Source organism: Drosophila bipectinata, chromosome 3R (assembly GCF_030179905.1).
Source record: "Drosophila bipectinata strain 14024-0381.07 chromosome 3R, DbipHiC1v2, whole genome shotgun sequence".
Classification (NCBI taxonomy): Eukaryota; Metazoa; Arthropoda; class Insecta; order Diptera; family Drosophilidae; genus Drosophila; species Drosophila bipectinata.
Genome location: NC_091739.1, coordinates 13,082,061 through 13,107,463, shown reverse-complemented (window position 1 = coordinate 13,107,463; position 25,403 = coordinate 13,082,061). Strand labels below are relative to the sequence as shown.

The window sequence follows — 25,403 nt, the reverse complement described above, 5'->3', positions numbered from 1 at the left end:
ATTATTCTTTCCCAATTCCCACTATGTATATATTTCAGAACTCAATCAAGTGCCCTCACCCAAAAAGAAAAAAATACATATTTCCTCAATCCTTGACATAGATTCCCAATCGAAATACTTTGTTCTGTCAGCTAATTTTATGGCTCTTCTTTATGGCTTGGCATACTTTTTCTTTTTAGCACAATTTATGATTTTCCTTCGATGGATTCTGCATTACACATACGCCCAGCTGGCTTCAGTCTGCCCGAAAAACTGTGCCAATTCCGTTGAATCCACTTGGACCGTGAATTCGTTTAAAAAATTCCCAATTTCCCAAATCTGGTCTCTATGGGCCAGACACTCGGCGCCTCCACTCCAGCCACAATCATATTATTTTCCCATCATTTCTGTTGATTCGGGGTGTCAACGAATCCATCTGACTATTCATCCAAAGAGCCAACTGTCTCGCCAAAGCTTTCACCGCCTCTTTGCAGGTTTAGACCAACAATTCCAAACAAGGCCAATGGGAAGTGGAAGAGCCTCGGTGCCAGAGACATGAAATGCCAGCACGTTTGTGGGATTAATTTGGCAACATTTGCAGATGAAGTGACAGAAATATTCATTATAAAGTGAGTCTATACAGACTCTAGTCTAGTAGACTTGAAATAACTTCAGCGTCACTCCCTAACTAGTCTAAAAAACGGCAATATATTGACCTTTTAAGCCAGTAGCCATGGGAAAAGGTCATAAAGTACTTTCAATTAGTTGAAGTAATTACTTTATAAGGGTCTATATGGTGGCTTACTTGTAAACAACAACATGAAACTCATTAAATCAGTCATTTATATAGATGGCATTTGAGCCACATAGAAGAGAGAATAGTTGAAGAAAAGTTCTAGTTTTGTATCTTCCGACAAAACAGAACCACAAGTTCATTATCCTTGGGGCAGAACGAAGGTAATTGCAGTTGGCCCAAGTGGCTGTTAATTTAGCCAGCTTCCAATTGAGTTGTATCCACAATTTAGTTGCAAGGACAATTGCTATTTATTCGCCCTGCTTTGAATCTGGGCTAATTGAATTGCATTCAAAGAAACGCACCTGGCTCTGGCTCTTGCCGCGGCCATGTCTTCTATTCTAAGAATAAATTACATTGCCAAGTTCCACTCCGACACCAGCGTGAGATATTTGCAGCACGTTGCAAATGAACTGGCTTTTGGTAGCATATGTTTCAGCCAGCCCTGCCAGCCACCTTGGGTATCCTTGGATGCACTCCGCATATGTTCGTCTCGATTGGCAAACTAAGTCAATTTGTCAACTGTAAATTGAGTCATGCACTTGGCTGCACTCCTTTGGGAATTTATTTTAGATGCCATCTCGAGCTTGATACCTCAAACTAACAACCAGCTAACAATTGCGGGAAAATTACAGCAAGGCTGCGAGGCAGGACCGACCAAGGACGCATCGAATTCGTAGCTGCAGGTGGCCATTTGTATGAGCCTTCATTTGTGTCCTTTACAGCCATAATTCACAGTTCGCATTGTTTATGGCTTATTGCCATTTGTTGTGTCACAAAGTCATTTCAGGCGCTTTGAGCCGGGCCCATTATCCCTTCAAATACATATATATCGCCCCATGGCAAATCAGGGGGAAAAGCATAAATTCATGCATATCAAGCCATTTATTTAAATTTGTGGTTTATGACTTTATATCATGAACCAGGAATCAGGGTTAGATAGCCCCTTTTTGGCTTTGATTATGGAAAAGTATGATTTGGTTTAATGTGGGAAATATATGTTTATGTTTAGCGATGCACCTTTTTTTAATGAAAACCTATACAATTTCATATAAACAAAGAGAACCATATCCTTTGACGTCAACTATTCCATTTTCTAGTCATTTTTTATGTTTTGTTTTTTCCTGTAGACGGTCGTTGTTGTTCTTCGCTTTCTTTTTATATAAATAAATAGGCAAATAGTGAGATAAATCTTTGTGATATATATATACATAGGTTGGGTAAAAAAATGTTCAAAATATTTATAAGACATCTTGATGTGTGAACTATAAAAGCAAACCGAGCAAGAAATACAGAAAATGTTCGAAAACACTGAAAGTACAAGACAAGAACAAGCTAAAAAACTGAAAAGGAAAAATATAAAAAAAGCAGCTACTGTCAGAGGAAAAACAAGAATACTACAAAAAAAAACCTAATGAAACTTTCAGTTTCAGTTTTGACTTCTTGGGGGCGACCTTCTAACATTTCGGCATTGTAGACACCCCCATAAAAAAAATAATTTTGTGGAGAAACACTTGCGCCAAACATATCAAAACATTGTCCACACTGGGGCCGTCATCCGTGGGCCTATGGGACTTGAGTAATCTTTATTTCATATACTTTTTATAAATATGTCTATATGTTTTTCTTTTTATTACACATTTGTTGGGGGGATGTTCAAAGATCGGTATCTTTCCTCTCCGTTTCATGAATGGAATGCAAATCGCAAATAAATGGCCAAATGTGTGGATGTTCAGTCACAAATAATAAACAGGATGTACAAGTTGTATATCCATGACGTCAGCAGCCTATTGATAAATGTATGATTTCTCTTAGGGATCGGAGGAAGTGAATTGCAAGTGGGTGGCCTCGGAACAGGTCGTTTACTAACTGTTAATGGCTTTCGAAATTTTCTATCTCTGCCATATTTTTGGGACTGCAAACTTTTAACACAAAGTGTCAGCAAACGTGTTCTGTATGTTTCGAAAGATTTTTCTATTTTGCCAGTTTGTCTGGCCATCATCAATCCATCAGCCAAAAACCAAAATTTCTACTATATTCAAGGTCATGCTTTTTTCATTTTCCATACAAGTATAGTTTGTCGTTACCGAATTGACCCTAGTGTCCTTGGGGATTAATATAATTAATGGCTGATGAGAAATGTCAGATGAAAAAAATGTTTGCCAAGTAATTTGTGAGGTTTTTTCATTCTCAATTTTCCAGTCTGAGGAAAAATTCATCTGGCATTCAGTTTTAATGAAATTATAAACAAAATCTGTTTTTCTAGCATACAGTATACGAAAGCCAAATAAATTATGGAAGGCAAACCCCTACTGGCATTGAACAAGTGTACATACAATATATCTTTCTATATACCGTGTCGTGTACATAGAGCCCATATATCCATTCTCTGATCTGCAATTGTGTGGCTGCAGAAACAATTAATTTTCAAGTTCATTTGCGTGGGCCGATGTCGGGTTTTTGTGATCAGAGCAGATCAGACCCTAGCTGGCTATAGCCATATAGCCATAGGCTATAGATACAGATTTCAGCTGCAAAATCATGCGAGAGCATATATCCACACGGCATATATCGAGTACACATATTTATTTTTATATTTCGTGAAAAATTCATTTGAAGGTGTCTGCTATATGTTAAGGTTAAACCTCGTTATATATAGATCTCGAGAAACTATGTATTAGTGTTTCATTATGAGTGTATTTATAATCATATTGTATGCTGAATAGCATAGATCGAGAGAAAGCTTTTCGATTTTGGCATCAAACACCATTAGGCTCTATTTGTGAGTCCCTGTTGATCCGGAACTCTGACTACAAGGCTATGAATTAGCCAATTAGCCATAGAGCTTAATAGTTGCATAACAAAGTAATGTATTTCTAAATACATTCAAAAATTTATCAGATCTATTTTAATTTCAAACTCAAACAAAAGGCTGAAATCTGTTTATTTTTACTAATTTTGAATGACTCAAAGTGATATTTGTAGAGAATATGTTGTTTGCTTTATGCGCTGGTAAGCAAATTGCTCATACGCCGTGTTGACATTGTAGGATTTCAATAATTTGTTTTTCGTTTAGTTGCGTTTCATTTCACTTGCAAACACTGCAATCGACCTTCACATTGGGAAGGCGATTTATTAGACCCCAAGTGTGCGAGTAATAAAATGTAAATAAATTATTTGTTGGAATTTCTTCAGTCACCCGTCTTTTCACTGTGACAGCCCAAAACCAACCCCCCCAGGCGTCGCACAATGTAATTTATAATTGAGTTGTGTATAATAAAGTATGAGGAATTTGTAAGAAACACAATTTCCCGACACAAGTGTCGCCAAATAATGAGCTTACATGCTGACCTCATTTTTCAAGAGCCAAAGATTATTTCTTGATTTGATTTTTCTGGCTAACAAAATCCTAAGAAGGAAATTTGAATTTGCCCTTCAATGGATTTGTGCAAACAATCAAACCCAATTAAACTATAATTAAACTCGAATAGAGGGAAAGTGAAATAACAAGTTGCTCAACTCATTCAAATTAGCAGCCAAAAAAGTGTGCCAGAAAGTAAAAGTTTAATCACATCCCCACACCCAATGATTGGGCCAAAACCGAAAAACCTTTGCCAGGTATTTCCCAATAGTTTTTGTGCATTTTTTATTCGGTTTACGTGTTTGGTTCATCAAACTGAAAGTCAAGTTCAAGATTAAATCGAGACGTTCAATAAGTTTGTTTAAGGGTAAAAATTTTAAATACCTCTTATATAAGGTAAACAAACAAAGTCAAAAGAACATTTCATTGCAATTGCATCTGGCCTTGAGTTAATGGGGAGGAACACATGCCAGGAAGCTTTATAAACGATCTGCACGGTTGAAAAGGTCAAATTCCTCTCCATAAAGTTGGATATAAAAATAGAAAAATTATTTACTGGAAGCTGATCTGCCCTTCAACCCAGCACGTGGTAATCGTAGCTGACTGGAGAAGCTTTCCCCGGGTTTGTTTATACATTTTTCGAGGAATTTCCCTTGAAAATTGTTATTTAATTGCTGAATAATTTGTGTTTATGAGAAGAAAACCTAAACAGTGTATAAGAAGGGTATTCTTCCATCAGGATTTGAAAAATTCTAAGGACATTCAGTTTAAATTTGTATCTGGTATCTGATATTTACACTGGCATATTTAATTTTGTTTATTTAACTGTGTGGGCCTGAGGTGGAAATGATTTTTCCATTATCCGGAAACTAATTAGTGGGCAGTGGAAAACCTAAACAAATATCAAACATAAATAAACTGAACCGTAATAGGATATAAGTAAAGATTCTAAAGAAAATGTTGCCATGATTTTCAGTTTAATTTATAAAGTATATGACAATTATTTAGAGTCCTAGAGTTCACTGATCAATTCAATAACACGATTGACGCATTTCCTTTGGCCATTCCAGTTAGGGAAAATAAAAAATGAGAGCAAAGTTTAAATTATAAATAAAGAAAAGTGCCGGGAGGCAAGAAAACAACGATCAAACAAAATAATATAATATTGGGATTTTCTCAAGTAAATATAGGATCATATGTATGGTGGGATAAATTAGATGGTTTTCTCTTTTTATGATCATCGGCAGCGCGTCATCGAGTTTTCAGTTTTCAATCTTTGCAAACAATGAGTGGGCGCCGTGGGCGAAAAGACCACCACCACCACCAGAACCAGCACAACCCCACGATCTTTGCAGAAAGCTTTTCCCATAACCGATCACCCGGAGCTTTCGCCACCAAGACATGCATCTCGACGGGCACACGGATGGGGCAACCTACGCCGTAAAGGAATGCGCCGTGCTTTCGGGGCCGAAACGGAATGGCAAAATTCTGAAACGAGGAAAATTGGTGAGGCAAATTTTCATGGGGTTTGCAGTTTGAAAAAATTCTTCGTTGAGGATAGATCGCTATTTTTTAGGAGTAATTTTAAATTGTAAGCGAACCCGAAACAAATTCATAAATACAAATCCAGAGTAAAGACATGAGACAAAAATTAAATAATTCAATAAAATCAATTCAAATAAAATTGATAATAAAATAAAGTGCACTGTCCATCGAAAGTATTGTGAAGAAATATAATTACCTGGTGACATGTTTTGGAAATATGATAAAAATTATAATTCCAAATGGAAGAGACATTGATTATATAATAGAGTTGGATACTCAATGACATTTGATACCAAATTGTGAAAATATTACAAGAGTTTGTGAAGTGAATGAATTGATTTGATTTCGATTTAATACAAAATAACTTTTAAATAATCTCTCGATTGAATTTTCGAAAATTCCTTGCACTGTTCTTCAAGATTGAAGTAAATTCCGATGAAAGCCAGAATAACGAATAACAGAATGAATTCAACTCAAGGACATTTAAAAATAAATTAAAATTTAGCTGCATCTCTCAGATACACACTCACACTTGAACACCCACACATACACATTCTTAGACACGTACACATGTATGAACCTAGAAACGTCTTATAGATTAAAGTGTGAAATTTTTAACCCAAGAAAATTTTTTTATATTTGAGCAAATCAGAAAAAGCAGCCAAAAATCGGAAAACTGAAGAAAAATAAATTTATTTTTAGTGAGATTGATCTTGCGTTGGCTGCTGCCGTCTTCTCATACCATTATATTAGATGTATCTATATATTTTATAAACTTTGCACTGCTCTAAACTGGCACACAGTCTGTTTATTTTCGAACTGAGAGACTTTCGTAGCCAAAGCAAAACTAAACCGAAAAATCATTCCATCTAACGAGGGAAGACCGATTTAAATTCGTGCTGTGTATTGCCTGGCATTTCTCGGAAAATAGACAACTAAAAAAAAAATAAAATAATAATAATAATAATTAATATTAATAAAATGGAAATAGTTGTGCTGACTTTCTTCCCAACTTTATTTCAGCGAACGAGTTCAACGATTTTTTCGTGAACAGAACAAAACAAATCGATCAAAATGTTCAAGAGCCATTTGGAAATGATTGGGCGCAACGAGAGCCCCAGCAAGAAGGCCAAGTTCTGGCAATCCTACATCAGATCCCTGAAGGGTAAGTAGAGCCCCAACAATATAGTTTGTTACCTGTTGGTTAATATCGAAAATTCGAGCTGAGGATATATTATTAAACTTTGAGCAAAATAGCTTAGCCCATATACATATGTGTGTATGGCCCATTTCTCTTGGCAGGTGTCATATCAGCCGAGCTATATTCTTAGATACGCTCCGTTGAGAAAGCTTTTCGCAGTCAAAAGTATATAGAGAGCAAAAATTTAAAATATGTGGTCGGGCCTTAAACAAAGCAAAAATCTCATCGAAAGAAATATCTGTGTATCTATGATAGACACTACACCACACAAAATAGAAATCAACTTTATTTTTTTTTCTTGATTCTTAATTTTGTTGTTCTCGCCTGGCTGGCATTGAGCCAAATAGTGAAAATAGCTGAAATATTTGAATGTATATTTGAAAAGCAATGAACTAACGCTGGGTTATCCAAACCTCTATTTATAGGCTCTGAGGATATCCGCGCCCACGAGGCGCCAAGGGCCTCTCGTCCCTACAGCTCCTACCTGGAGTCGCCCACATACAGGAGCATCTACGACGAGCCCTCCACCGCCAACGAGCGCGTCCAGTCCTCTGGCTACAGATATCTGCCAGTGAGCCGTGACACCTACGGCTACTCGCCACGTGCCATCTACGATCATCACTACAGCCGAACAAGTAAGTTGAGATTTCGATTGAACAACGTTTAAGCCAAAAATCCCGCCTAACTTCTTTACACAGCTTTGAAATTTATACTTTTTCCAAGGCCTTGCAAAGTGTGTAACTTTTAAGGATATGATACAAAATACATAATTTGCAAGGTTATGTAAAGCTTCGGCCAAGTCGAATGCACCCTCAGCTTTTCTGCATTTCTTCGATGCACCATCAATCAATCTGTCTGATTCAGTTCAGTCATTTTAATTTTCACTCGCTGATCATTTTTGAACTGCATTTTCATCGATGCCTGCCACAAAAGTATGCTTTCGACAACACCTTGGATGTTCTCCCGATCCAAGCCATTATTTTTGTTCCGATGGCCGTCTTTGTGTGCGCGCTATGATTTCATAAATTTAAAAATATAAATGCCAGCGCAAAAAGCCAAAATACTATTACGTCAATGAATGATTTTTGGCAAAAGGCCTCACAACGAAGAACAACAAAAACGTTGGACATAATATACACACATGTTCACAACACACACTTACACCCAGAGGCAGGGAAAACACAAGAGAAATATTTATATATATGTTTATATAAATCGGAATATCGAGTCAGGTACATAAGAGGATTTTTCGACTCAATTTTTGGTGCGTGCTCTGGGATCAAATGACTGTGGCGGCGGCCCTCAATGAGGAGCGAAATTCTTTTTTCCGAATTTCCACACATTTACACAGAGGCACATTACCTATATACCATACCACTGAGCTTCCTCCCACAACATCCGATATTTTTCAACAACCTGGTACCCCGTTTGCCTAAATTATAGTTTTCTTTTTCGCTTTTTTTTTTGGACTAACCAATTGTTTTTTTCTTTTTCTCTCTTTCATAAATGTTTCAGAATATACGTAAATGTGTGTGTCGTCAAAATAAATACACATATATATCCGAGCGATGTATATATTTTTGATATTTTATGCGCACTCTATATATATTTATATATATAACTATTATATATATATTTGTTGTTGTTCTCTCTAGGCAAAAGACAACTTAAATTTAGTGAAAACGATTTTGTGTAGATTTTAGTTAAAATAACGAAATCAGAAAATGATTTATTTGGTAGCCAGTATATACATATATGTATGTGTTTTGTGTGTGAAATAAAATCTTGAAACAATCTGGTGTTGCTCTCTTTGTGGGGCTCCATCTATCCATCCATTTATCAGTCAGTCCATCCATCAGCCAAACAGCCAATCAGTCCATCATCCGTGTCATCAAGGGTTTGCTATAAACTTCATACTTTGACCTAACACTTAACCTAAGCTTCTACTTCATCTGGCATTGGGTTGAGAAATAGCTTTTTAATGCGATTAAAGATTTACTGATTTTTCGATTCCCTCTCTCTATTTTTTTGCCGCTTTTGCTAACATTGCTTTCCGGGAATGCGTACGTATCGAATATTGCGCATACGACGTGTGAGCCCTCGCTAAAATGATACCATTTTCAGTAAGCACCTCCTTGTTGTGTTTGTTTGCTGTATTTATGTCATGCTTTTGAAAAGGATTAACAAAATCTAAAAAGGAAACACTGTTTAGGAGTTTCGTTTTCTAACGCGTTTGTTTTTTGAAAACAGTTCCAGCCAACTACGACGCAGAGAAGGCCTGGAATGATCATCTGAAGCGCATGCAGGAGATCGAGCGCAGGTGGGAATTCCATCCTTCAATCATATAGTTCTTTGTTAACAAATTTATAAATGTCCTGGTAGGTACCCATCTCGCTATGGTCTGTACCTGAAGGACAAGCCACTCACCCCCAACGCTCTGGTGCCCCTGGAGTACGAGCCAGAGGACAAGCTGCTGGCGGAGCTCAACAAGGGTAAGGATATCAAAGACATTTTCTAAATCCAAAATACCAGAAAACCAAAAAACCAACACCAACAACAACAGGAAAGTAAACAACACAACAACATCATCAACGAAAAGAATTTAAAATTAATTTACGAAATGTAAGCACGAACATAAAAATAGCAAATGATATCTAAATCAAAAACACCCAAAAACGAACTCAACGAAATTTTTTTTCAAATTCAGCCAAAAAAAAAAAAAGAATAAGAAAACACTGATGCAGACTTTTCTCAATTTTGTTACGATTATATTTTTGTCTAAAATCTTTATTGTTTGAAACCTATTTTGCAGCTCTGAAAGTTTGAAGCGCTGAGCGTTAAAGAAAAACAATACTACTTTTGTTTGCTTAGCTTTTAGTAAGACTCTTGTAAATTAATGCAAAATCTGTCAAAACCCGAAAAGAAAAACGAAAATAATTGTATTCAATATCTGTCTGTAAAAAGAAATCCCCCCAAAAACTCAGCAATAGTCTAATCGAGTGAAAATTTCGTTAAATGTTTCATTGTATGATATATTTAAATATACATATGCTTTATTTTAATTATTAACTTATACAAAATCAACAACAACAAAAGTAATAAAACCAACAACAAAACATTTATAAAAAAAAAATACAACTCTAATTTTAATTTTAGCCTTTAATATATTTAATATAAACATTTTTAACGACCCCATCCATTCATTCGTACCTAAACCACAAACCCATCCTTACCCCCAATATTTTAAGCCTTCTTTCTAACAGCTGCTGTACCAAAGAGCATAGTTTTTGCCGCTAAATCGACAATTCGTGCCCACTGTAGCCCTTGGCAACTATACCTCAACAAAGATCACTATTTCTGACCTTTAATTAATTTAAAAAACCGAAAAAAAAACAAACAAAACATTATTAATAAAAAAAATCAATTTAATAACAATCAAGAAAACTTGTGTTTTGGAACTATTTCTTCGCAAAGGAGTCTCTCTGTTTGGACCTTAATTCTCTAACAAATCATTCGCATTTCGATATTAATAAGTCAATGTTCTTACTTTCGTCCAGTTCGCTGTTGTCTTTCGTCTACTTAGTCCCTCGTATCACCACTAAAATCAAAGCATAGAAATTCACATTACACTGTGCGGTGCCTGTACATAAACTGCCGAAATACTCAATCAAAACCTACTATTAAAACTAAAAATATTTATGCAAAACCAAATGAAATATTTAACGAATTGTCCAATCCAATCTTATGTGTTTTCTCTAATGGCAGATCATTTAAGAATTTCCCTCGAGGAATTCAAAATCAAAAATTCTATTATATCCTCCATTGTAATTGTGTTTCGTGCCCACAGTTTTGTGTAATTGTTTACTATGTATTTTGTTCAGGATGTTGTTTGTTTTTCATTTCTGTTCTACATTTTTGTGTAAGCATCGTTGGTTGGTGATGATTTTTCTTCTGGTAAGTAATTGGTAAGAAAAGAGTTTCTAAAAGACCATCACTATGTAGACCAGGCTAATTCGACGAAGGTTTCGACAGTTAAACGTAAAATGTTTTTGAAAAGAAGTTGTAACTTTTGATTCTCATTTAATATTAAAATAACTCAAAAAATATTTACTAAATAATTTCTTTAAAACCTTAAGACTTAAAATAAACCATTAAAATATACATTTAAAAAAAAGTTCCCAGATAAATTGTAAAAGCATTGCTATTCTTGAGAATCTTTTGTAGCCTATGGATAGTTATTTAAATCATCATATCATATGTATATTCTGGTTACAGCTCGTCGCTCGGCCTCGCCGTTCCGCCCCAGCCGCACCACCCGCGCTGGCAGCGAGCCGTACGTGCCCCCACCAACCTACTGGGGCCGCGAGGGCAGCGTGCCCCGCGGACCGTCGGTCTTCGACCGTGCCACCAGCCTGGCTCCGTTCACGCGTCCCAGCTTCCGCGCCAGCTCGCTGGAACCCCTGGATGAACTCTTTGAAAGTAAGTTGCCCACGATCGCCGAGGCTGAATCGGCGGCAGCTGATGTTGCCGCAGCTGCTGCTGCCCCCAGCCGATCACTCGGTATTTTCGAGCGCGCCGGCTCGCCAAGTCCCACTCCCGTCAAAGCCGGTCGCTGGGGACCCCGTCCCACTGAAGTCGCCTACGATGCTGAGGGTAAAAACCAAAATTCACTTTTCTATCCCTGCCTCAAAAAAAAAACAACCTAAAATGAGAATCCGAATTTGTCTTGATACATGAAGAGACGAAATTTGCGTGTTATTTGTTGACTTTTATGTGATTATGATTTTTTTTTCCTGTCGGCTTCTGTTGCCTCTCGAAATGTCGAGACAAACGATGATGGAGACGACGAACGTGTTGAAAAATGGTCGCCATATTTTTCGTACACTCGCTCTCTCTCCACCTATGTGGCCATGTAATTTGTCAAAATTATTTCCACTCTTTGGCTTTGCCAGCACGATTCCTTGTCGTGTCCTGTGCCTTGACTTTGCCAGCAGCATCAGCAAAATTATTACAGTATTGCCCGAACAGTAAGCGCCGTGCTTTTAGTTCTTGAATGCAAATCGATTTAACTTTGTACTTAAAAATCAATCAAGAGATTATAAATCGGTTAATGATCACTCACTTGGTGTAATAATTGTTAAACTCTTTTCTTTAAAAAGATAAACTGAAAACAATGTTTGCAAGTGTCCTGATTTGTAATGAAATCTAACTTGTGATTAACAAACAATAACCGATTAACAATCAATCTTGTAACTCTTAAAAAACAGTCAAAGCTAACTTTAAATCGGTTTAAATTCTTCTATAGAAACAAAAACCAGAACCCCACCTTCATATACCCACTGGTTCGCTTATCGATGTGCTCACTGTAGCGCCTGCCCATCTCTCCATATATCACTTTCTATCGAATCACCCTTTTTTATATCCTCTATCTATCATAACTCCTATGCCATACCTCCATTTGGTATTTTTTCCACAACGAAACCCCAACATACGCATGGAAAATATCAAATTATTGTTGATTGTTAAAGCGTTGTTTTTTTTTATTTAATTTACTTTTATTTTAGTTTAAAAAACATAGCAAAAACAAAAAATATTTTTCTTTCTGCTCTTCTTGTATACATTGCAACTACAACAACCAACAATGCAAACAAACAAATACTATCTGAAAACCCAACAACTTCAACATCTGGTTGCAACATCAAAACGCACAACACCACAATGAAACAATTTCATAAAAATAAACGTTGAAACACTACCATCTCTGATGACTAAATACTGCTATTGAAAATGCCAACAAATAGGACTTCCGATCTTCCACCCACGCAACCGCTTCAGGGATCTGCTGAGCCCCAGCCCCAACTTGCCGGTCTCCTCGATCGTGCGCGATCCCTTCTGGTGGGACGTGGATGACCTGGTGCCCTTCCGTGCCACCTCGGTGCCCCGTGCCTCGAGCCCCGTGGCCCGTGATTCGTACTTGTCGCCGGTGAAGAACCGCTACTTGTGGTCCAAGCACCCAGCCAGACCCTTGACACGTAAGTTATCTTAATGGTTTCTAGAACCGGGTTTCCCACTATGGTCTTACCAATTGAGGCGTACAAAAATTTAAAAAGATATGAGGGTTTAATACTTGTTTATTGGCTATAATAATTGATTGGTAAGATCTCTTCTGTAAATATAGTAAATACAAAATTTGTATATATTTTTCGATTGATATTTAAATTCCCCAGAAAGAAATTGGATATTTCTCACAAAAGCATGAAGGAAATTGATAGAAAAATTTAGACTCTCAATATTGGAAAAGATTTTCAAAATATATTCTAGAAATGAAATGAAAACTTTCTTTCGTGTTCTGCAAAATTGATTGTATTCCCTTAAAAAACATTATCTAATACCGGATTTTAACATTATAATTTTTATTTTATTTATATTTTTACATCTCACATAAACAGCTGAGGAAGAGGATTTTTTCTAAAATAAATCTAGATACAAAATCACAAATCGTTTAGCTATAATAACAAAGCGACGCTATATCAATCATATAGCAATTCTGTAATTTTTTTGTACTTAATTTTACATAAATTACATGTAACGAACTGTTAAAAAACAAATTGGTAAGAAAATGACAAAAGAAACAAGCATGTGCAAAGTATAAATTTGTTCATTGTAGAAACTACACAAATGACTTGTAGTGTTCACCTGCGAAATCCCCAAAAATGATGTCCTGTAGTATCCTATTTAGTAGAACCTCCAAACATGTAGAATTGTTAACAAAATTTAGTATTATAAGTACCGACAAATGATTGAGTTCTTTAGTTTGGTTTTAAAAGAAAACTTCCATTAAAAATATTAAAATTTATAGAAAATATTCTTACCTTGTTGATGGTTTGAAATAACGTGATATGTTCAAAGGTATTAGCCCGGATGCATCACTTGGCGGTTTTTCTAAAAAAAAAATATGAAAATAAAAATTTAGTAACTAACTTTAATAATTATTGATTTAAACATTTTCTATGACTATAAATCGATCTATTATTTTTATTCTTTGCCACAAATAGTACATAAAAAGGCAAAACTAAATAACTCTTTCGAAAGATTGAAAATTGTTGATAACATCTGTAGATTTGCAAACCAAAATCCTATGCACGCCCTATACTTTTTATTTTTATATGTTATTATTATTATATGTTTATATTAAAATCTTTAAAGCAATTAATGTAATTTAAATCTTGATTCCCCCAGCTCACCGCTCAATTTTGTAAACGAACGAAACAACGAACTTTTAAACAACAAGAACATCCTGAAGAACAACGACGAATGCATCACAAGGGGCCCCAAAACAACGATATAAAGCTTTGACTACCATTTATAACATCTTGAGAAGTGGAGTCAACAGTAGCAAAAGGTTTAAAAACCTTTTTTTAGTCTCAATATCCTCAGACAACGTTTGAATTTTTTCAAAACTGCAAAAATCCTCCGATGGAAAGCACCATCCAATCCTTGTCGGAGGTTTAACAAAAAAACATTTGCCAAGAAGTGCGTATTTCCCGTAGATAAAAAAAATAACAACAATATAAAACTCAAACTCTCTATTATTTTTATTTCTGGATTTCTAAGATCATGTCTTAAATGTTAAGTGCAAGAATATGAAAAAAAATCGATTTACATTTATTATAATAAAATATGAAAACCAACTTATGAGTGCCCATCCGAACACCAGTGGGTATCATAAATTGTTCCTTTTTTGTATATTTTAGATGCTATATATAAAATATTTATACAACTATTTGTATTTGTAAAAAATATCGTCTCTGTCATGGAGAACGGAAACATTGAGAAACTGTATAAGGGATATGTATATCTGCCAACAACAGATCCAACATTCGGCCTATTCATACATATACTGGACAATTTCAATTTGTAATAAAACTTAAAAAAAATACAACAAAATTATGGATAATAATAAAAAAAAAAACTTCTAAAAACCTAAAAATGTGTAAACCTTGAAACATTGAAAAGAAATGAGACCACCACGACGGGAGTCAAGTCAACATCCATTGAGCTTCGATGACCCCGCTTTTCCGGCCTCCAACCCGACCCACTCCCCTCCATTTTCCAGCAGTTTTTCCTTCATAGTCCATAGATCCATAGACTTGGGCCATTTATCTTACCATTTACTGCCCGGCTGCTCCATTTTTTTGTGTTACTTTGACGTTTTTGGCGTTTAGCACGCAATTGTTTCGCACTTCTTGGCCGCTCATATTCCCCGCCTGCCATTTGTCTCTGCCAGTGACTGCCATGCCAGGAGCCTGTCAGGTCCTGGAAGTATGAAACACGCTTCATTGTGTTTGCTCTTCAATCGCCTTAATTTTCTAGCCTCCTTTATTGTTACTGGTCATTTGTGACTTCTTTTCTGATGGCTGATACATATAGATGTTTATTTTCTTTCTTTTCACTTAATTATTGATTCTAACGTACATATTTTCTATTTGGCAAAGGTCAATGCAATGTCAGGCTCAGCCCCCAGGAGATCCCCTTGGCCATGTTTCAATAGCATTTCAATTGCTTTTTAACTGCGTTCCCCCGGGTACTGAGAGCCAACTGGAAATTGTTTGCCCAGTCACGTGCAGACTTGGCAATTTTCGTGTGTCTATAGCCGCATTTAATTAAAATTTTTATTAATTTCCATGACCGAATATGCATTTAAGCCATTTAATCAACCCACAAATCCTCAACGCTTTTCTGCTCCATCATGAAGGGAAATGAATGTGTTCCCCCAAAGCCATTGTTCGCATTTCTGAACCAGTTAGATGGGCTCTACATATACATCTCTGTGGAACTGAGAGTGGGGGTAATGGAGATGTGGTGTGAAACTAGAACCAGATTCACATTTGCGCCTATCCTTCACCCTGTCAGGTTTAATTGACTTATTGAAGCCGAGCAGGAAAGCAGGAAATGAGCTTCGTCGGGGCGGAAAAAAATTAGAAGAGATTAGGATATGAAAAATGGGCATATACTTGTGTAGCTAGAGATTTAGGGGCTTCAGATATTTCGTATATAGATAGCGTTTCTTGAAAGAGTGTAAACCACTTAAAATTGCAAAAGGCCAGAAACCGTGGGAGAAAAACAAGACTTGCGGCACCCCAATTTGCGGTTCGTGTTATCTGTCAAAATGTTGAGAATGTTTCCCCAACTGGTTGTCATCTGCGGTTCGTGCAACGCCTGTTGCTGAAGGCCTCTTTGAGTTTTTTTTTTCGAACTTACCCCGAACCGGAGATTTATGTCTTGGCCAAAGTTTTTTCTGGTTATCGTTGGCCATCAAATGCACGTGCCTGAGAGTTGGCCATAACTGACAGTTCCTGTGCTAATTGGTTCGAGCCCTTCTGTCACTTCGTGTATGTGCCTCAGTGTTTTTGTGGCTGTGTTCTTTGGCCACTTGACATGCTCGTCACAAATACACGGAAGCTGAAAAAAGCCTTGCCTACTTTTCGGGTTGCATTTTTCATTGTCCTTCGCCTCGAGAAGGGTTCCGTGATTGTTATATCAACGGTTAAATCTTCCTTAAAATAAGAAATTTAAAAGGAAAACCAGTCGGGCGTAGAATTCTGTTTGCTTGACTGGCTTTTGGGTTTGCCGAATTAATTACGGAAAACACACAAATTTAATTTAATCCAGCCAGAAGTCAGACGCGGTCAAAGATGAATGAAAGTGAAAATGTTTCAATTGATGGTTTCCCGCGGCCTGAATGGGAAGCCACCCCCAGGACATCGTAAGACAATTATCTCCTCCACGACCTCCTCTTTTGATGAAAGGTGCTTGAACTGTTTTATTATGGATTCTCCGCTTCGGCCAGACAATGATGAGGCAACTTTAATTATTTGTGATTATTATTGTGTGGGGCGAGGGGTCAGAGGGTTCAGCCGCTTGATTGAAGGTTAAATTAAAGTTAAATGAGTAATCACTTCGGCGTGCCCTGAAGCCGAATATTCACCCTCTGTAATCAAAGAGATTGTGCTGAAAACTCAAATTAAATTGTCGAAAAGTTACTGACAAATAAGCAGAGCCAAGTCACTTATTCATTCCATTTTATCCCTTTTCTCTTCTTAACACCTTTCATCCAATGCTCCGCATCACCCATACGCCGTGGTGGCACTTGTAAGTGCAACAGCTGCTCAGCCAACAAATAACTACCCACACAACTGAGCTTCCACAAAGTACAAAGCCAACTAACAAACTTACCGAAGGGTAAAACAAAAATAATAAGGGAAATGCCAGAAGGAACTTTGTCATTAGCCCAAGTCACAACACCTGAGAGCCCCCCGTAGGACACAAAGGACATGGGGTGGGTGAAACACTGGTAAGTAGTTCAAGCCAAGAGAATCTTGCTTATACTTATCTGGCATCCTGTAAAGATCCAGCTTATTGCAAAGATTCTTAACAAACTTTAGTAAAAAGGTAATGCATTTTATGCTACTTTTACAAAAAGAGTTTATTTTGGCTTTCTGATACAATATTCTGTTTAATCCTATGGATTAGCTTGAAAGCGGTTTAGTCTTTCATTGTCATTCGAGACTGCAGCTTTGATTGATTGGCCATAAACTGATTAATGTATTTTAAGCAACAGGAGACTGAGATATCCACGCGGGACGCGTTAAGTGATTAGCTGGAAGATATCCATCTTCTGCGTAACTTTAGCCCGAAAAGAAATTCTAACTTTCTGCGCCGGTCGGGTCATTTATCAAAAACATCAAATCGAAAAATGAGTGGTATTTTTGGCTAAAGCTGTCACAAGGAGTCTGCATAGAAAGAAGGTCAAAATTGAAGAGCTTTGGGCTTGCCACAAGCATGCCCGGGGATGCGGAAGTGATTAGTTCTGGTGTACCCCTAAATTGGAAAGGATTTTAAAAGGGCTTCATTCTCTAGTTACCCCCTATTAATTTTTAAAAGACTCCCTCAACACGAGAGCTGCAAGAATTTCTAATTTTCCCATGTCGGTGTTTGAAGTTCATGAAAAATTTAAACAAAAGACAAGCTTCATCAGAAGCAAGCAAAGACCATGAAACCGTGCACTTGCATCCTTTTAAAACCTTAAAAATAAATTATTTTTGTGCAGCCAAATGTAGTCGTGTGTGCTGATATTTTAATAACAATTTGCCACAACCACAACACAACTCACATGCAGACAAACAAAGTGCCAGTATCGTTGCCAATTTGCAACAGATTATGGAGTGGCGTTGCATAATGAGGCTGTCAACACAGCGAGAATGAAATGAATTATTTGGGAAAATTTGTAAATTAGCATAACAAATACTAACCAGAATGCTGGCCCCAGTTTAAAATTACATTTTTAAAGATTTCTTTCGTTTCAAAGTAAACATAATTTTAGCGTTCCCCAGGCAATTTCCCTAAGCTTTTCAACCGAAAACAAATTCATAAACGAATATATATGGAAATTTTGTGTGTATATTTGCATTTAACTTACGGGACAGAACAGAATGAACAATTTCGAGGGAACCTTTCCTGAGAATGTTGACAGTCGTGGGGTGCCCTATGTAGGCTTACTTTTGGCCATAAGAGTATCTCCTTGCTGTCTTCATTCATAATAAATGCAGTGACGCTTTCGAACACCCCTGAAAACTGATTGCTTTAGTCCTTCGGCTTGTCCTTGTTGTAATGTGCACAAATTTTCCGTTTAGGCAAGCATAAAAATTGAAAATCAATTCATTTGCAGCCATCGCAGCGTGCAGAAATTGGTCATGAAACGTGAGATAACGGCCAAAACTTATTTTGTGGCAGCGAGTTTTTGGCATTTTGTAGCACAGACATGGCCAACTTTTTGCGGCATGCAAAAGCAAATAGGAATGTTATTAAAGTTGGCATTGTGATTTATGCGGTTTCAAATGAATTTTGATTTATTTGCATTCAATTTATTTATTAAATTCACAGCATTTTTTCATTTAATCCTTTGTTTTTACATATTCTTTATATAATTCTGTTTAAAGCCCTGTAAGCTCCAAGGTCTTCCCCAGCAAAACTACAAGAGCCCCTTGGGGTATTGTTTGCCCAGCACTTTAAGCTAGGAAAAGGACCTCTATGGTGGGTAGCCCCTCATAATCTGTCTCCATCTGCGGGAATGTGGGTCACCATCTGCAGCGCCACAAACCACCCCGAATTCGTGGTTTATTTATGCTGAACCGAAGCATATTTATTTACTTGTTTGTATTCGAGCGGGACCAGGACATACATCGGCCATTGTGCGGCACTCAGACAGTTTGGTATTGTTATTGTTTGCTCAGATTCTGTTGACAGACAGCCCCTAGAAGTCCTCTAGTATGTTAATGAACAGTAATCTGGCCAGCTTAGGCAATGAATGGGAAATCAAGGATAATAGAGACTGGGAACTGGCTCTTGAAAGTCCCTAGAGCAATTGACAAGGAGACAAATCAAATTGGGGTTAACGCATCAATTGCTGGCTCTCCTTAGAAGCGTAAACAAATACAAACCTTTCATCTTATTTGGCATAACAACCGAGAGACGGGGAGTCATATTTTTCTTCCAGTCTTTTTTGTTATTGCTCCGCGACCCATCAAATATTATGGCTCAGTCAGTCGCATGTTCATTGACTTATTTATGGGTCGTAATGAGAAAATGGGAGTCAAGTAATTGATCCCTTTGGGGGAAAACAAGGGAAATGTAAATTGTATTTCCAATTGTTTTCTCGCACAATAAAAGTACGGATGCGATGCAGTTGCCTAGCAAATGCTTAACCCAGCCAGTGGCACACAACTTAAAGATGAAATGAACGTCTTTCTAAGAAATCGACCAAACCACAAACAAAAATTGGAAAAAAAATTTAAATAAATTAATTTGTTACAATTCACGATAACAATTTCGCGATATTAAAGGGCTCCCCTGGAAAATTTGACAAAAAATCTAAAAAATAATTTGTTGCTAGATTTTGATGCAGATTGATTAAGAATCGATCAAAAAATCATTTAAGGTATTTCGCTTACGAATCTGATGATTTCTGGCAAAGATATACCTTTCCCAGTGGCTCATATCGTCGCTCCCATACAATTTTACGATTTTAAAGGGGAGCCCTTAAAAATTTTAACAAAAAATGTAAAAAATAATTTCTTGCTAGATTTTGATTCAGATTGGTGGAGAATCTGATGATTTCTGGCTTTCCCAGTGGCTCACATCGTCGCTCCCATACAATTTTACGATTTTAAAGGGGACCCCCTAGAAAATTTGACAAAAAATCTAAAAAATAATTTTTTGCTAGATTTTTATGCAGATTGATGGAGAATCGATCTACAAATCGTTTTAGGTATTCTCCTCAAGAATCCTATGATTTATGGCAAGGCTTTGTAGGGAATTATATTCCCACTACTGTATATTAAAGGGCTGCAGAATTGCACACTTATGAACAAATCCACGATACTCCTCGCGAGGGTGTAAAAAGTGTTAAAATAAAAAGTGTGTCTGCTTCAAAGGCAACGCATTAATAAAATTGAAATTCTCTGAAAGCATTTTAAAACGAATTTGATATTCCATCGTGCTCGCTCTTTGGCGAAAATGTTTTATCTTAGACAAAGATATAAAAGTTTTCCCCCCTTTACACGTCAGCATTTCAAGCGTTCTCGTAAACTTTTCCGACTTGTTTATTTGCAAACAATTTGCCTATTTGCTTATGGTTTCTGCCTGATTAAACATGCCAGACACAGACACAGACGCAGGACATAAGTACTCACACAGGCACGTGAGGCGAGCCTCAAAGTATGCAATGCGAGACGGTAACTTTTGAAATGCTATCAAATGCTCCTTTTCGATGAAAACTCCATAGGCTGACTTTTCCTGCGGTTTCCATCTCGGTTTTCCATACGATATCCTTCGTATCGATATATCTATAAAAAAGGAAGGGAAAATAAAGGGAAACTGTCGCAGCTTTGGGCGACCTTGGCAACCTTTCTGAACAAAACTTTTTTCTTTGCGCCAAGTCAAGTTTATTTGCCAAAGCGTGAAAAAAAGAATAGGCTTTTTTTTGCTTTTTTTGGTGCTTATGTTGCCTTAGCAAATCCGAATTTTCCATAGTTGGAGGCGAGCACAACCACACTGCCTTTTTAATCAAATGGAGACCACTTAACAGATGCCAGCGAAACAATTTTAATTAAACTTGAAGGCAACATTTAAATGACCTCTTGGCTGCAATTCAATTTGAAATTCCTCGAAGGGTGTCTAATAAAATGTTCAGACAAATGTGACAGGCAACGGAGAACAGGACTTTAAGGATGCTAAATATTTCAGCACCTGAGAAAAATTCTTAAAAGATTACCTAATTTAAAAGCCAATTACATTTATTTTTCGCCAGCATTTTTTCTTTTTTACAAAAATGAGGGCTGAGTTTGGCTGTTGGCTGTAAAAGCTTCCTTTTTTTGGCATCCCAAAATAACGAGAATGCTTACAAAGAATAACCTTAAAGGTGTTGTACAAACAAACATGGTGTTAAGCTTTTTAGAAGGCACCTGAAAATATTCAAGTAATTCCTGGATATAAGCTTAAAGATTTAACAGAAAGTTGAGCCTGTTTAAGTTTAAAAATTCCTTTTTCCTCATCTACGAAAATTGTGCAAAAACAAATTCATTTGGCTTACCTGACTGCCTGTCTCGGCTCATAAATGTGCACTTTATTTTTATTACAAATTAAATACAACATCGGCTTTCGGGCTGGTCCTTCTCGGCCCTTCGAGAAGCCGACTAAGCCGACTTCCAGGAGATTTTTGTGCCGTTTCAACGCAGCATCGTATGTGTAGCGACGCATTATTTCAGCGTTGACAGTCGGCATTAAAATGAGCTCCCATAAATATTATTAGCTTGTGTCGCATTCGCACATTCTGGCTCTCACTCTGGTGTATCCCACTGTGTCAGACTGACAAGCAGCTTTTGCGAAAAAATTCTCCACCATCCCAACATTTTTTCTCGCATGTCATTTTTAAATATGCTGCCAGAGGGCGGAAAATTCGTTTTGTTTGCCCTTGCTGGTTTTTCATTTGCTTGGTTTCTGTTTGGGCTTCTCTTTTCATGTTTGTATTTTAAGACCAAACATATGTTGGCTCATTATCCTTTTTTTTAAGCCCCGGGTCCGGGCAGTTAACGTAAACCTAATAAAAGGACCGGGACATCCGACGGACAAGTGAAAACTATTTATAGCTGGGCAGGACACAAGTGCCAGAGGTTGGGAATACAAAAGTCTGTTTACTTTGAACATTTTCCCGCCTGGCGTAAAAAATTTCAATCTTTCGCCCTCAGCTGAGGCAGGCGGCTTCATTAAATAAATTGGGATGAAAATCTCTGTCAAATTAAGTTCAAAACCCTCCAGCGGAGATCAAAATTTATGCTGTCATTTCCTTAAATATTACTTAAAGCTTAAAATTTTATGCTGAATATGTAGGAGGAACAATGCATTTGGTTTTCTGGGACATATGTGGTTTTCGTTACGTTGTGGGTACAAAAAAAGCACAAACTGGAGAGAACATTTTTCCGGAAAATGCGAAAACCTCTGGAAAAAAAAAACAGGAGGCGAACACAAACGAAATGTCTTTTTTTTAAGGCCAGAAAAGCTTTTGCGTCGGTGGCTCATGTGGGATGGTGGCTTAGTTTTAGTTTGTTCTTCTCCTACTTGTTGTTATGACAATGTAAATATTTCACTTAGCAGGGCAGTGAGGAAGTGCCCTCTGTTCTGTTTATAAATCTTTTCCTTTATTTGCACTTTGGCGCATCAACTTAAATTAAAAGGAAAATAAAATGCTGAAAAGGAAAACAAAGCACACACCCAACCCATAGATGATACAAAATCAAGTTTGTTTGCCTTTGCGATGCGCCCACTTCATCCCCTTTAATGTCCTGTCCCACTAGGATATTATCCTGTGTCCAGTTCAGTGTCTTTCCACGTTCATTCGTTTTACTGTCAACGGTGATTAGTTGGTCTTAGTGTGGGGAGGTCCTTCCTCATATCTAGATGTGTGTTTGTTTATTTATGTCCCAGCGTCCGTTTTGTCTTTTTCTCGCCTTGCTTAAACATTTAATTTCATTTCACTGCGTAGACTGAATAAAAAATTTAATTCAAGCCAAGCCAAGCCGCTTATACGTCCTTGGGGGAATGTGCTTATTGTTTTAGGGTTTTTTGCTAGGATATTCGCTTGCTATTCACTATAGAAACATCTTATAAGCTAAAGTAAATCAAGAAGCTAAAGCTTTAAATAAAATGCCTTTGCCTTTTAAATTTTTAAACAACTAATTCATTGCCCTAAAATTGCCCCGGAGAAGCATCAAATTTACATACTTAACCCGCTAATTATTCATAATTGAAATAAGTCAACTGCTTAGAATTTCACAAAAAAGTTTAACCTCGGGGATGCTGGCATCCGTATTTGTTTTTGTTGCGGGGTTATTTTTCATGGCACAGGACGGGTTGCTCCCGGCTTAATATGGTTAACAAGCGGCGGGTTAACTTTCTGGCTTAGCATAAATTATTCCTGACTGTTCCGAACGGAAGTTGAAGCCTGCGATGCCGCCCCAGAATCGCACTCTGTGATGTGGCAGGCACGCATCTTCATTAAAAACCTACACGATGGAAATTAATGAGCACCAAACGTGGCTTTGACGCCCCCGCGCTCTTCAGCACCCACCAGCACCTACTCATCAGATTGGCAATAAACGGAATGCCGACACGTGAGACAAATGCATATGAGTTTAGAGACCTTTTAATGGGCCTGTTGGAAGTCGAGCGGCAAAACGAGAGCCGGGTGGCCGGAAAGGGGAGATGACGGGACTCCTAGATAGCTATTAACATGACAGACACAGCGACTGGTCCGGACAGGATGTGTTTACCCCTGGCTGATATCAAATTAGCGCCCAGACAGCAGCAACTCAGCCGAACACGCATTAAATCCCGTTCAGGCCACCTCTGCGTATACGTAATTTAATTCCTGCGCAAACACGGCGTATGTATAGTTCTCATAAGGCTTAGATTTTTGAGTTTTTTTGGTTTGCTTTTTGAGAGAAAACTTTTAATGGGCTTCTGGCCAAGTTTTGCTTTAACTCTTTCAAGTTAGTTTCTTTGCCATCCGTCGGCGAAATGAACATTTCTTTTGGGCCGCCCTGTTTACATTTGCCAATTAAAGGACAAAGTTTGAAGTGATAATTTTTCGTGTCTACTTAATTAGAAATAATGAGAAAAATAAATTCCAAGTTATAGAGTGGGGTATGGTGATTAAAAGTACGTTTTACTTTGGGAAAGTTTCTGGCAAAGGCCGGAAAAAACAAGTTCAAAAGTCTTTAAGCCAGGACTTAAAGATATTTATATAAAAATATTAATATTAAATTATGACTTGTATTTTAACCAATTCTTAGATTAGTTTTTCTGTAGTATCCCAACTTTTTCCATTAACGCGATCCAATCATAGTAGAAAAAATAAACTTTCTCCAGATATGCATCAGAGACCTAAGTTCAAGCATATTGACTTTAGTTTCCATCAACTTCCTCGGCTAGTTTGGGCTCAACTTTCTATCACAGCCTGCATTTTCAGGGACTTCATTTCCGTTTTCCATTATACCCGGGAAAATTTCATTTTCTGACGCAGTGATTGGGTCAAGACATGGATCTCGTTCGTGCCTCTTTTCCTGCCCGGCTGTCTGTCCTTCTTCCGTTTTGTGTGTAACAGGTGCGGTTGAAGAGTGAAAGGTGAATGGAAGAAAGACCTTTCTCGACGTGGGGGCACCAGGTGAAAATGTGTGTATTTTGTCAGCTTGTTGTGCGTTTCAGCCGCTTTGGATTATTTGCCTGGCAATCTAGGATGCTTCTCCTTTGGCACCTCCATCTGGTTGATTGCCTTTTAATTAGTTGTAAGCTGATTATGCAAATCAAGCCGCAAAACAAGGGTGCTTAAAGAAATAACTGCAATAAACAGCGTATATAAGACGGTGATATATAGAATCAATTTGGCTTAACTGCAGCCACACATCCGAGTTGGAAAAGTTTTATGCCCTGCCAAGTGGGGTATTAATATTTTATGCTCCAGAGGAGTCATCTTAAATGGAAAAGTAATGTTTTAACTTTGTCTTACATTTTTAATCCCAGTGTCCCAGTACAATGTATTCCTATTTATCCAATGGACACAAAGTATAATCTCCACTTTAAATAATGAGAGAAAAGGAGTAAAATCTGGTATTAACTGTAGTTACTTGGCATCTCTCCAACCGTTTACATTTTTCTTGTCCCTTGATTTATGTATATTTAATAATTCAGGCTTTATCACACCAGCCAGCAGAAACTTTCTCCACAATTCTGGTTTTTTTTTTCACGACCTTATACTGTCTGGTGTATACCACCACTAACCATACAGCATATAGACAACCCATTTCATACAACGAAAATGGACGCGAAAATTTCTTGCTACAGGCCCCAGCAGGCCCCAGAGCGGATTTCTTACGCTCTCTTACGCTCATCGTTCGTTCATCTTACGCTCA

General features: G+C 37.4%; 2 protein-coding genes across 11 annotated transcripts in view; one reads left to right on the top strand and one right to left on the bottom strand.

Moving 5' to 3' along the window:
* Positions 1-25,403, bottom strand: part of Gyc88E (Guanylyl cyclase at 88E) — a 37,485-nt gene that overhangs the window by 5,727 nt on the left and 6,355 nt on the right. For all 3 annotated transcript variants that reach the window (XM_017247516.3, XM_017247520.3, XM_017247517.3), the window contains one exon: positions 13,752-13,821. The gene's annotated coding sequence lies outside the window, so the exon portion shown is untranslated. The remainder of the gene's footprint in view (positions 1-13,751; positions 13,822-25,403) is intronic.
* On the top strand, positions 5,613-14,869 carry Mf (myofilin). 8 transcript variants are annotated; one of them, XR_006246168.2, is made up of 9 exons: positions 5,613-5,724; positions 6,702-6,843; positions 7,305-7,514; positions 9,151-9,199; positions 9,262-9,371; positions 11,155-11,532; positions 12,681-12,911; positions 13,329-13,490; positions 14,119-14,869. XR_006246168.2 is itself a non-coding variant. In XM_017247533.3 (8 exons), exons 2-8 carry the CDS (start codon positions 6,753-6,755, stop codon positions 14,136-14,138), a joined length of 936 nt encoding a protein of 311 aa, XP_017103022.1. In that variant the 5' UTR covers positions 5,613-5,724; positions 6,702-6,752; the 3' UTR covers positions 14,139-14,869. The 8 variants fall into 8 exon arrangements, 4 of the variants coding, with proteins under 4 accessions (XP_017103022.1, XP_017103019.1, XP_017103023.1 ...); XR_006246169.2 differs by having other exon boundaries at positions 9,130-9,199; positions 11,155-11,358; XR_006246166.2 differs by having other exon boundaries at positions 9,130-9,199.